The sequence below is a fragment of the Pungitius pungitius genome, chromosome 16 (assembly GCF_949316345.1).
Source record: "Pungitius pungitius chromosome 16, fPunPun2.1, whole genome shotgun sequence".
NCBI lineage: Eukaryota > Metazoa > Chordata > Actinopteri > Perciformes > Gasterosteidae > Pungitius > Pungitius pungitius.
In genome coordinates, this window is record NC_084915.1 from 15,527,331 (window position 1) to 15,540,989 (window position 13,659).

The 13,659-nt window shown below is 46.6% G+C and overlaps 1 protein-coding gene across 7 annotated transcripts in view; it reads right to left on the reverse strand.

Annotated features, from left to right (window-relative positions):
* ncam1a (neural cell adhesion molecule 1a) overlaps window positions 1-13,659 on the reverse strand; it is a 165,614-nt gene that overhangs the window by 26,158 nt on the left and 125,797 nt on the right. For all 7 annotated transcript variants that reach the window (XM_062557985.1, XM_037468120.2, XM_037468121.2 and 4 more), the window contains 5 exons: window positions 9,412-9,562; window positions 5,546-5,733; window positions 5,334-5,430; window positions 2,781-2,948; window positions 99-224 (listed from right to left, as the gene is read on the reverse strand). In XM_062557985.1, coding sequence (XP_062413969.1) covers window positions 99-224; window positions 2,781-2,948; window positions 5,334-5,430; window positions 5,546-5,733; window positions 9,412-9,562 — 730 coding nt within the window. The remainder of the gene's footprint in view (window positions 1-98; window positions 225-2,780; window positions 2,949-5,333; window positions 5,431-5,545; window positions 5,734-9,411; window positions 9,563-13,659) is intronic.

A 13,659-nucleotide genomic window follows, 5' to 3' on the forward strand; every position in this document is an offset into this window, starting at 1 on the left:
CAACAGGGTGAGAAGCATCGGGGGTGGGGGGGGGGGGGGGGGGTCACAGGAGCGCCGACTCAGAAGGAAGGGAGGCGAGCAGCGGGGGCGGTACTTACGGACGGGCTCGGTCCGGAAGGTGCTGGCCGGGCTGCTCTCGCCTTCGCCTTTGCCGTTGATGGCCGACATCTTGACCTCGTAGGTGGTCTCCGGCTTCAGGCCAACGATGGTGATCGTGGTCATCTCTGTGAGGAGGGGGGGGTCATTTCATGCAGATTGACATGGGAATGAATGCTACATATGTACAATTAAGATTATGTTTTGGGTTTTGTTTGTCATAAGGATTACGTATTTTTCAATGGAGGGAACATTGTAAGATTGGTGTGTTGTGTTTTCTTTCTTTCAAATCAACCAGATTTTTTCCCAAAATGTAGCTTAACCTGATCTCTTGGTTTTTGAAACCAATCAATAAACTCACAGATGCCTGCTGTAGCTTCTTCCAAATAAAAACGATTTGTATATATATATATACAACAAAGACCAGCAGGATGAAGAGAAAGTTGTTGACTTTAACGGCGATTTGCTTGTTTTCAATCAATCAACGTGTGAGCATGCTAACGGCTAGCTGTTGTGCAGAAGAGGTGCCAGGTCTTTCTTAAGGTGATGCACCTAATGGTGCTTGCATAGGAGCATACGCCTGCGCCTGCATGAAAGTAAGGTACACTTAAAAGTCTCAGTTTGGGAGTTAAAAAAAAGAAGAAAAGCACAAGGCCAAATTAATCCAAGGCTGCACTATTAGCACCCGCAGTATCAATTAAACCGACATCACTGCAGGAACCATTTACTGGATGTTCAGATGAGATTCCAAGGCGGCCGGCAGTAAACACGCATGATTACCACATGCAGGGTGCCTTATGCTTCTCTAAAAAGGTTATCGCCACAAATCATAACAATCGTTACAAATCCGACTGACTTCCTTGTGTGTTAATCAACGCACACCAGTGTTAATGACTTTTTTTGATGTGGAAGGAATCCATCTTTTAAGCTATTATGGAAGTATATAGGCTCCGTGATTTGGGGTTCAAAGATGCAACACGTGACCAGTGTCACATAAATGTATTAATAAACCCAGCGATGTCCTGGTTGCCTCATATCAAAAGATAATTTTCATCCAGGCTGACGGAGAAATCTGTTGTTGCCATTTTGTCCCGCCAAAACAAAACGGCAACAATTACAAGATGTGCCATGAGAAATTACAAATCCCATGAAATGACCAAGACGTTGTGTTATTGTTTATAAAAGACATTTATTGAGTCGGCTACAATTTAAAACCAGTCAATCCAACAGTTACCTTGAAGTGATGTTTGCTAAAAACCACGTGGTCTAACTTTTTGGAGGAAATGATTTGCCTGTGAAACGATTTAATTGATAGAAGTTTACAGGGCAAAGTATGAAGCAAAGCAGGTGCACTTATTCATACAGGGACCCTCAGTGACAGTTGGCTGTCCATATCTGGCAGTACTGCATTCAAACATGTGATGGCAGCCCTGAATCACTAAACTGCAGGACACACTTTGAACTCATCATTGATCTTTAATCATTGACAGATTACTCATGTCTTCGCTGGCATGTTGCATCTCAAATGACGCTTTTAATTAAGATATGCACGCACTCTGCATCAGATTTCTTTCTTTCATGTGAGGTGACTGAAGTTGTTGAAAGAGATATATTCTCGGTGACATTTACAGTTTTGTTGTGCACACGCTTTGTGTTGTGCGTGCTCTTTGTGTTGTGCACGCGCTTTGTGTTGTGCGTGCTCTTTGTGTTGTGCACGCGCTTTGTGTTGTGCGTGCGCTTTGTGTCTGTGCACGCGCTTGCACAACAGGCGGCTCTCGAGGCCTGTCAGCCGCTGACTGATACGTCCCATCTGGCGGAAGGAACGAGGACCATCCGGAGCTGCGAGAGCCTCGGAGCGCTCAGTGGGACACGGTTATTATCTGGAGTGTGTTCCAACGCTCCCCCCCACATCAGCCGCTGTCATGCTCGCGTTAGCTAAGATGTTTTCAGCAGTCTCACCTTCTCAGAGGTATTGTGAAAAAAAAACGAGGAATAGTAATACTAGGAATAATAAGGGAAAGGGAAAAATGTAATGGAATTTCGTCAGTTGTGTTAGTTTCCTTTTACTTATTTTCAGACATTATGTTCTGGCACTACAGCAGTTGCTTTTTTTTCTTTGCCGAAAGTAAGATAAAATAATAAATAACTACTATATTTTTGTGAAAGCTCCACCATAAAAAGGGGCTCTTTGCACTGCAAAAATGAGAGCAAATGGGTCACCTGAAAGGTTCAAATGTTATCAACAAAAGGCAAAGTTTATTTTAGCACCTGTTTTCCTGGATTTCACACACACACACACGCATTGGAGATTTAGTAGATTGTGGTTGCTTTTGATGATTTTGAGGCACGGTGTGTGTTTGATGATTGAAATAGCTTAAAGGTGTTCTGATGCATCCTGAGAGAACCCAGCAAACACTGCCCCTGAGCAGAGAACTTTAGAACATCCATTAAATCCACTTTGCTTGATTGAAAGCACATTTCCCAAGGCCTTCTGGGTAAAGTGGTGGTGACTCAGGGACTTAAGGAGCAGTTGAACACTAAATTGCATTGAACAGAAAAGTACATCACAGCAGGTGTGTTCGTCAGTGACGAATAAAGGCTTTTTAAAAAGCCCCACCACGCGACTCCTTTGAATTAATTTTCGTGAAATATAAAGCACACGAGAGGACGGCCGGGTGACTCACCGTCATCGGCGTGGTACTCTTTGCCAGCCCAGTCCTGGCCGGGCAGACGCCATTCCACCCGGTACTTGATGATAGGTACTCCGCCTATGGAGTCGGGCTCTTCAAACGACACCACCGCTGTGCTGGAGAAGGGTTCCACTTCCTCGATTACCGGCGATGACGGCACATCTGCGATAGAGTGCGAAAAAGAAAGAAGAAAGAACCCAACTCATTTTGAAAGCCAGCGCGGTGTGAAATAAAATCAACTCACAAACTGCATGTATCTCAGCAACAGCAAACACTGGATAAAATGTTTATTGCTTCGCAGTGTCTGCGAGAAACAACCTGCCACTGAAGTGCGTATTACATTTTCCCGATTTATGATAAGCTAGTTATTAAAAGCTAATATTGTAATTGTGCATCTGGGTTCTTAAGATGTTTTGAGGGAAACGTGTGGTTTCAGGACATTTGCCTTGCCGATGCTATCTCCGTGCACGGGCATTAGGGGAATTGAATTTTGAATGCACTGCAGGAGCTTGCAGTGGCTGCCTCACATTGATACCTGCCACCGCGACACCTACTGATAGCGCTCGGCTCTAAATCAGCCCTCTTTTGACAGGCGTGGTGCCGGCAGGCGTGCCTCTGGTCACCAAAGCACTCCGTATCAGTCGGACGCGCCTGAACGGGCCCCCGCGACGACAGCTTCACCTGTCGTCTTCAGCCCGAGTTCGATCCCTGATTCGTGAAGATAAGGCAGAGTGTCACGGAGATCGAGCGCCGCACTCGATTCGGCAGCCTTCTCCAGACGCAATATGTAAAGCTGCCTTTTTATCTTTTAAGGAAAAGGGCCCAGTGGCGGAAACCGGGTGTGCCGCGTGGGCGTTAATTCAATCCATTCAGTTTGTTTGCATTTTTTTTTTACAATTATTGCTCGTAAAAAAAGAAAAGTCAATACAGTATATCTATTTTTTTTTTTTTTTCCTTTCCTCTGGTGCATCGATGAAGCAAAATGTAGCTTGTGGACGTACTGCCAACGCATTTACTAATCCCACCGGGGAGCCTTTAGAAGGAGAAATTTGACCTTTCGTCTAGCTCGCGATCAACATCAACTTTTCATATTGTTTGTTCAGTGCCTGCTAATTACGAAGCAAAAGCGTTCTCAGGCCGCGGTCACATTCATCTTCTTCAATTCGACTCCTGCCATTAGATTAAGGTTCAGCTGCTGCGGTGCTGGGATCCGATCAGCCAGGACCTCGTGCCAGGACCTGCCCTGGCTCGCTTGGACTCGGATCCCAGCGAGGTGTGGACGGCGCGGGGGCTCAAATCGGCCAATTTATCAAACGTGGGAGCAGCAATCATCTCTCCCACATGAGAGTTCCCTCCTTGGTGAAGGGAGGGTGGGAAGAGTCATGTCACATTATAGCTGATGAAAACACAACATTTTACAAATTAACAGGGGACTTTCACAGTGAAGAATTTAAAGAAAATTAAATTTAGTTTATCCGTCATTTTACAGCCGCTCATCTGACCATGAAATATATCACGTCCCTGTCCAATCAGGCGGATCGTATATGGAGTGTTAATTATGCGCACACATGGCCGTGGCTGAGCCCTGGCTCATCCAATCACAAATGCATATTGAAAAGACATGTGTAACCACGTCCTTAAAGCTGGCAGGAGTAAACCCACGGATCGTCATCCCACTGCCTTCACAGCACCAGAAACACGACTGGGAGATGCTCCTTCTGCCGTGACAAATCTTCTGGATCTTTTTTTTATTTTTTTAAACCATTAGTATTAGCAGAGACAGTTCATTATCTTTTAAATTGAAACACTTTGGTCAAGTGAAGCTCTTTGCTCGGTGCTACTTCTCGAAATGTTTCTCATTGACTTTTCAGAGTGGAAAATAAGGGCTGAGGATGCATTTGGGTTTGGTTCTTTTTGTCACACTTTTGATTCAGTTGAAAGGAGTCCCTTTAGGCGTTCAATGAGTTATGCAGCGAATTAAAAAGCACAGAGAAAACACCTCAAAGGGCCGAGAGTATATTACACAGTGGCAGCAGAGGCTGTTAGCACAATTAACTTGACCACTTTGTATTTAAGCGAGGTCCTGAGTGGCCTACCTCCTTCACTCGGTCCGAAACAATTTGCATACTCAATGGAGCTAATACATAAATGATTTAGAGTGCAAAGAAAATATGACTTAAAGGACGGATCCACGGACGTTATAATTGTGCTCTCTACCAGCGGGAGCCGTGGAGCGCCTCACAACTCGACAGGCTGCCTTTCAGACATCGTTTTCTATACTATATACTCGCTCTAAAATGGCTTTAAAATGTTTCGAATTATTCCAATGTGCCTTGCACCTCGTTGTATCCCCCCCCCCCCAACCCCCATTTTTCAACACAGGGGATTAATCTTGAGCTTTGAATGAAACATTTTTGCAACAGGGGGGTTAGGGCTAGGGTTTCTCTATTGATAAAAACGTACCTGTTATCTGTTAGATAAAAAGATGCATAATGAAATTTAAAAAAAACCTCCACACATTAACTTAAACGCAATGCAATGCCAAACCTGCTTGGATCAGGACGAACTCCTTGGACTCGGAACCCATCACATTGGTTGCCGTGCAGTTGTAGGTCCCAAAGTTGTACTGAGAATCAGGGGTAATCTGAGAAAAGGAAGAAGATGAAAACACCGAGAGCGTGAGAGCGACTCATGTGGAAAACATTGTCTTTGGTGCGGATATCGAGTCCATCGTGGACACTTCCTAACCAATCACCCACCTCCAGGTAGCTGATGGTGGGCGTGTTGTAGACCTTCACGTTGGTGGTGTTGGCGGAGGGCAGCTGGAGGCCGTCTCTGGACCAAACCACCGAGGCGGCGGGGTGAGCCTCCACCTCACAGCTGATGTTGGCCGCGTTCCCCTCCCACGTGTGCATCGCCACATTTTTGGGGAGGATTTTGGGAGCATCTGCCGCCAAAACACAGTGGGGGGAAAAGATGGAAAAACATTGCAACGAGCAAATGACGAGAAAGAAAATGTAGATGCATCTTGATGTTTTATGGATTGTTTCTTTAACCGCCTGATAATCTCCAGAAGACATTTGAGTCCATATCCTCCACAGGCATACGTATTATCACCAAACCCGTAAAATGAAAATCCCACAGGACTGATAGGAACCTGGGAAAGGCCACACGGTTGTTTATTGGGGCATCAATGTACTGTGCGATGGCAATATTACCTCCATTCCCTGGAGATCCTCTTTTCCTCGGCATTTCCAGCTGATGTTATCACGGCTTACCAAGGAGATATTTCATTTGGAAAATCGTTGCAATCAAAAGAAGACGTTTTAAAACTCACTCCCGGGGGGGGGGGGGGGGTCGGGCAACTGGAGCCATCGCGACACTGCTGACAGAACCTGGAGCCTTAATCGCAAACCAAACGCCAAATCAAGTTTAATAGTGTCTATTTATCTTCCTCCTGTGCATTTACGACAATGGCTTTCATAATATCCTCTGTCAGGTTTAAAGATAACCAATGGGGCCTTTCAGAAACACTAAATTGCCCCCCTTTTTGTTGCCATTTCTACTCATAACAAAAAGCCTGTTTTGTACGAGATGAACCCGTTCAGCAATTACCAAAAAAAATAATAAATAAACTCCCCACGTCTCACGGGGCGGTCGTGCGATCAGGACTTAAATGGGGGCCCGACTCAACAGAGACAACAACGCTGCACCTTCTGACCGCGGGCAGCTATTTCAGTTACAGCCTCACTCTGTAACACGTCTCTACGTCTATGATACCCGCAGGGGCCTCAAAACGCCGCCACCACTCATGCCTAAGGCCTGAGGCCCATTGTGCTGGCCCTATTTTGACGTGCTCGTTGAATTGAATTGATACCATGTGGTCGAAAAGGCTCTTGACCCGCGGGGCCGCACTCAGAGCCCCCCCCCCCCCCCCCCCCCCCCCCTGACGGGGGGGACGCGATGATGTTTTTCCCTGCATTGTTTCCTTTCATTATATCCTGCTCACATCACCGAGCGGCGCTTCTGAATGCAGTCAAGTGCGCCCTGAGCCCCGGCGTGCTCTGGCATGCGGGCGCCCCCCACCCCCCGACACTGCGGGGGGGGGGGGCTCCACGTCTGACCTCGGATCCTTGAAAACTGTGCGGCGTGCTGCTGCTGCTGGAATTGACGGACGGGGGCCGGGGTCAATGAAAACGCTGCGTCTCCTGCAGAAGAGACTCTCGCGCTACCTACCAAGGCCGCTTCGACCCGCCTGTTTGATTTCTAGAGCTTCGTAGCTTGGCTCGGGCGAGATTATGCCACATTTGCAAAAAATAATTTACCGTATTTTCGCGACTTTAAGGCGCACCTTAAATGAATTGCCAATTTTAGAACTATTTTCCTATATAGGGCGCACCGGATTATATGCCGACTTACAATAGCACGTCGTCTCTGTGCATCCCTCAGGACAGAGACAAGGACGACGGTGGAACCCCCCCGTTGGATGAAACCCGCGTGATCATTAAGACATTTTGACTAAACAAACCTCAGATGCCCGACGAGAAAAAGAAACTAAAAAAAACTGGGAGCTCACGCCGAGACGCTGCTAACACACCTTCCTATCAGTCCTTCAGCAGCGAGCGTAGACACACTCAGCCCAGCTAATGGGATCATGCTGCGCAGCAAATAGGAAGTTCCGGGCTTTGATAAGGTTTTCATTGTGCGAGTGGGCGAGTGGTGATCGAGGGGACAGAGAGTGAGAGCTGTGTTCAAGACAAAGCACCTTTTCTTATCGATAATTGCTTGGCAACAGTGAATCAGCTACCTGATTACTCGCTGATTACTCCCGCAAACTGAAAGCCCTCAAACAACTCCATCGCCGCGGCGCCGTGATTATCTCTCTGAGGCGAAGGGCTGGTGCAGCGTGAGCGGGGAATATTAATCCAATTAAACGTACACTGGCTTCATTCATCTCTTCATTTTTGACCGTGTGACGTTGGATAGAATTCCCGAAACTCAAGTGCGATTTGGCTTCCGTTGTGCGCGTCCAATCTTTCCAAGGATGCGTCTTGAGTCTGCAGTCCTCCTTGATTGTAAACTACGTTGGATCCTTCTGGGGAAAGATTCATTTTAAGATATACGGTCTCTGTATTTCAAGGCAGCTTTGTTCTGTTGTAGAAACGGTGATTGTGAGGTCAAAGTCCTGATTTTAGGCATCTAGTTTTTTACCGGTGACCCAAAAATGTATTTGAGCACCTGGAAGCAACTTCATAATAGTTCAATTCAAAACTTGAATATTTAACCCTGAATATTTCTGGGTTCTTGACGACCCGTCTCATATATGTATAACTGCCAATCAAAAACAAAATGGTTGCACAGTCATTTCAGTCCAGTCTAACATACTAATTGCACTGTTGCACGGATTGGTGACCCTCGAAAGCCTTGAGCACACGTCAGATGAGACCCATGTTTCCATGGTAACAGCTCGCAGTGGTACCAGCGACCCGGCAAACTCTGTTCGCTGACTCCTCTCCAGAATCAGTAGCTGACTACCCGGGGACGTTGCATCCTCGGCAGCTTCCCTCGGGTCTCAACGAGCACCTCGCCTCATCGTCCCCTCATTTTCACATCATCTATTTGCTGCCATCTTTATGCTCCTCCGATTTATTGCCAGGTTGAGGCGGTTGTACCAGGGACCATTCAGTCAGCTTTGTAGATCTAACGCCCAGCAGCCTGTCGCAGCAGTTATGTGTCCAGTCAAGCTTTACATATTGTGTCACAACCTACGGGTGAACGGGTGTTTATGGAGTGTGGATTCAAGCAGGTAATTCTTTTTTCATGTCAGAACAATGTTAGAAGGAGAAATGAGACCCTTGTCGTGTGACAGACTACATCGTCTTCCCGTTTACATTCACGGTGACATGCACGCTCACTCTTGGAAATGTATAGAACCTCCGCCTCACCCGCGACGGGACCTGATCTGTCGCCTTCTTTTTGCGAAGATGAAAGTTTTCCAGGGACTTTTGCTGACTCCTTGAGACCTTGGGCCAATGAGCAAAGCGTAAACTCTATTCGTTGACTTTCCCCCCCCCCCCATCGGGCTGCACGGCGCTGTCTGGTCTACCTGACACAGCTGGCGTTATTGATTGACCCGCCCCACAGGTCAAATCAACAGCTAATGAACAAAGCCCAGAAGAAGCTGTCCCGCTCCTGTCAAAAAAACCACTTTGTAAAACAGAGGAAATCACCAGCGGAGCCGAAGCAGACGGCGTCCGGGCCCCCGATGATGTCGATCACGAATCAATTACTCCCCGGAAGCAGCACGGAGCAGCACTGGTCCGACCGTCGGATTCTACAATCGGCGTCTAGTCGCTAACTGACTCTTAATTACGCGGCATTTCATTTGAAGACCGTGACCCGGGGGGGGGGGGGGGAACTTTGGACTGATTGGAGTGGATTCCTTTTAGCCTTCAGACCCAGACTCAAAGGTCCGATTCTAGCAGAACGCACGCCGGATTAGTCTCCGACATGTGCAGTGCAAGAAGATGCCGTTGCAAATATCATCTAACATCTGGGCAAGAATAATGACAATAATAAAGTCACAGTGTTTTTTCATCCAAACAAACAGAGCGGAGTGACTTACAGCGGACCTCCAGGTACATGTGCTTGTTGTCCCGGCCGATGGAGTTCGTGGCCGTGCAGAGGTACTCGCCGGCGTATGTGAAAAGGATGTTCTTCAAGGTGAGCGAGGACACCCGGGCATGGCTGCGTACCACGATGTTTCTATCAAGGCTCTACAAAGAAAAGGAAAAAGCCATTAGTTTCACTTGTAAAGACGCGCGTCTATGAAAATGTGTGCCGCTTTAAATCCTGAAAAAAGGGGGAGTCCTTCTGAAGAGATGCTGCTCCGAGTGTGTCTGCCACACACTGGATTAGAAAGAAAGAAAGGAAGAAAGAAAGAAGACCTGGGAAATGAACTTCATCTAAAAACGGACAGGAAAAGGCAATGAACAGCGTTAGACCAAAAGGTGACCCGCCGTGTGAATTCAAGTGCAAAAACACAGACTGAAACAGATATGTGGCAAAAATTGAAAATGCATGAAAGATTTAAATCACAACATAAGACTGGGTTTATTAGTTTTTGTTATGGTGAGTGCCACAGAAAGGTTGGGGACCAAATCTAACTACGGGATTATGGAGAGGAAGAAAACAAAGAGATACAGCAGACTTTAGCCTTATCCACGGTCAGGATTTAGACTTCCCTCTTCAAGTTGAGAGAATCAGGTCATAAAACCACTTCCTTAGGGTAAAAAAAAAAAAAAGGATTTCTGGTGGATTTGAACTTGACAGACTGGCGACTCACGGGACAAAACCACTTCTACTTTTAGCTTCACGTGGGCCACTAACAAGGATCTCCTGTGTGAACGTCCCGTACCGTCCACCCAAAGCAGCACTTCACGCCCACGTTATTATGATGACATACACAGACGCTAAAGGGTACCTCGCTAAAGGGTGCATTTGTATCAGATGCCAAAGAGGGTCTGACCCTTTTTTTTTTTTTTTAATGGAATTGAGACGAGTCTTGACACAGCAATCTTTGAATTATAGGCGTCTTTTTTTGTCTTGTGAGCTGCGATACAGTGGGCCTGAGAAACTGTCCCTGCATCAGCATTAAAATAAGCAAATACACAACAGTACGCTGACTGCTGCCCCGACCGTTTAACAGTCTAGTTGTGGCTTTACAGACAGTTTAATTGCAGTCGGAGCACCATAATAGCAGTTGTGACAAATGCACTGTTTTTGTTTTCCTCAGCAGATGCCTTTAATCTGCTTCGCCCTCCTCGGTCGAACCTGCAGAGTCGTGGATACGCTGGTGCCTTGTTTAGAAGCCCAACTTGCCCCTTTTTAAATCGCGGGCCCTGACCCCCGGGTTTGGTCTGCGGCGTGCACGTCGCCAACTGCGCTGCACGAGGCCCGGGAGCCGTGGCCCCGGGTCCCCGTTGTGAGTGATGCCAACAGTCACACCTGAGGATTTTCATCTTGTGCATTTGGCCGGGGAAAAGGGATGTAAGCTTCCCTCCGGGACGTCAATTGAGATTTAAAAATATGCCGCAGACGGGAGCGGGCTGACAAGAAGAGGAGCTATGAGGCCGGTTCTAGAAACACTCTGGCTCCTAAAAATACGGCATCACTTTTCTTCCTTCTACCTACCGAGCTTTGCTATCAATGCTGTAGGCGAAATTCGGGTTATATAAATGATTTAAGGTTTTCTTTTTTGAATTGGCATTATGGCATGAAAAAAAAGGAAGGGTATGCAGATCCATGTGTGCTGTTTTCTGAGGGAGTGTCCTGGAACATTTGTGATGGGGCAGCATTAATCGTGCCTTACTTTGAACAGGTTGATTCAGATTTTTCATTTTACAACTGATTCTTCAATAAATTAAGTCCAGCCTTGCTTTGTTTTATATCGTAGAGCCGGCACTCTGTTACATAAACAATGCACATGTTTTTGCTCGGCATTATATCTGCACTACAAAAACCTAGATGTCACATTAGTGTTCATATCAAACTCTGGATTTTCTAACTTGAACCGGTAATATTCTAAATCCCGCTGCAAGTACAGCTGAGGCTGATGGGAATGTAATTAGCTTTTCTTGTATTTGATCATGAACTATTGATCATCTGAGAAGGAACAGTGGTTGAGATGTTTCATTTTGGATGAAAACAGTTCAACCTGCTAGTTGTTGTTGTAATCCTTAATTCTGCTATAATCCCGTAGTTCTTTTCAGAATCATTCTGCTACATCCTTTGTTTTCTAATTGCTGACTCCAGCTCCTGCTTTTGGCCTCCCTAATCCATATCCCTGATTACAATTGAAGGGCTGATCCCTTTCATTTGTTCACCAAACATTCTCCACTTATGTGTATCTTTTTAAAGTACAGGCCATCCTAGTATAGATGCACGTAATAACACGCTGCTTCTCGTTACAGCTGCCATCCTTGCTGGGTTGTGAAAAACCCATTTGCCTGACCAATCAGGATCTATTGATTAAACCGATGAAAGCGGGGCCGTGTTTCACGAGCTCACGAGCTGCCTAGCTAAGCCAACAATGTCTGACGTTGGCGACCGCACCCGCAATTCAATTCCACATGAATCGTCTCCCGATGTGACACATGGAGGGCGAAGTGAGAACTAATGGTGCATTCAAGCAGTCCTTGTCTCCTCGTCAAGTACAGGCGGCGTTGCCAGAGAGACGCACCGCTGACAAGTTACTTACCATTATTCTACAAAGCAGATCATAATGGATTAGTGCTGTAGTCACACAACAGCTCCCCTGCAAAACCTGAACAGATGTGGAAGCTGCATCGCGATTACAGGTAGAATTTCCTCCTTCAATTATCTAACCCTCTCTAACTTTAAGCAGTGCAACGCGTGCAGTGTGTTACAATGCGTGCAATTCAGGGTCCGTTCACACGGTGCTCGTTAGCAGCCCGATCCGCGCGTACCGCAGCGCCTGAGCCGGACCGGATCTGTTTGATCACCGCCGAACAGAAGGGCGGTTATCGACGGTCGGCTTTGGCGTGGTGGCCTACATCCGAATATTTAACATCTAAGCATTTTCTGTGCAGGAGCACAGGCTGACGATATCTTCAAGCACATGCAATATGAACGGCCGCTATCTACAACACAATTCGTGAGACAGGTTAGTTTCATGTGATTCCTGTCTTCCATGCTTTTATCTACGCAGCCAGATACAAGAAGCCGTATCCGGTTAGAGTCTATTTTCTACCCTCACTCCAGGCAGCCTGGAGACACGAGCAGTGAGGGAAACCAGTGGGAGAAGGAGAAAGGGGGACAGCAAGCAGTTATCCACATCAGACACATTTCACCAATGGAGTCTTCTAATAACAAAGAGCAACAGTCAACTACAGCAGAGAGCTACATTTTACTTCAGCTAATGGCTGGTTGTCTACGAAAAGGAAAAAGGAAAAAGGAAAAAAAAAGTTACCAGGAAAAGACCGTCATGTAATTATGAAACCATCCTTCTCCACATAGCACTGTGATACCTGAATCAAAGTGGTGAGCTATAGAGAAACTCGTAACACAACAAGACACTCACATAATAACACGCATGCTGCAGGGGGGCCTGCATGGAGGCTATAACCAATATAACTACCTAATACTACGTATGCTGCAGATGCTAAAAACTCACAACAACAATTTGATCACATTGGTTTCAGACATATTGCATAAAAGCGTTTGATGCTGTGGCAATTCGAGCACTGAATCGTTTCATTGGCTGGTAAAATGACAAGTTGCATGATCGTAAGGAAAAACAAGCCGTAAAGGACCGGTGCTTGTGTAGAGTCTCTTCACACGGCCTGTGTCGAGTTCTTAAACACACACAGCACAAAGCAGAGCTGCACAAGATCATTTATAGTGGGCTTTAAAAAAAATAAACATTAGTTTGTGGGGTTCATTGAGTTTTCTCACAGAAAAAGCTTGGTAAGATAAACGTTAAACGGTGTCTGTTCCATCTGAGAACAGTTCCCACCTTGAGGAAGAGAGTTTGCATGTTTCTTTCCAATCAAACACCACAGCAGGGAGATGCTGCAGACATCTGAGAGATACACACCTCAAAACCTGAACCGACCCAGCAGGACCAAACCTAATAACGAACGCCCCGCTGAAGGTGTCAGCTGCTGTTGTTTTCTGTTGAAGTCAAAACACCTGCAGACGTGCACGGGATGGTCGCCCCCCCCCCCCCCCCGTTAGTATTTTAGTGCAGCTTGGTGAGTTACGCTGGCGGCAGAGCAGACCGTGTTTCCCGAGCGAGGTCCTGCAGCTGCTGACAGCCGGACCGTGCGGCATGAAAATGGCAGCGTGCCAC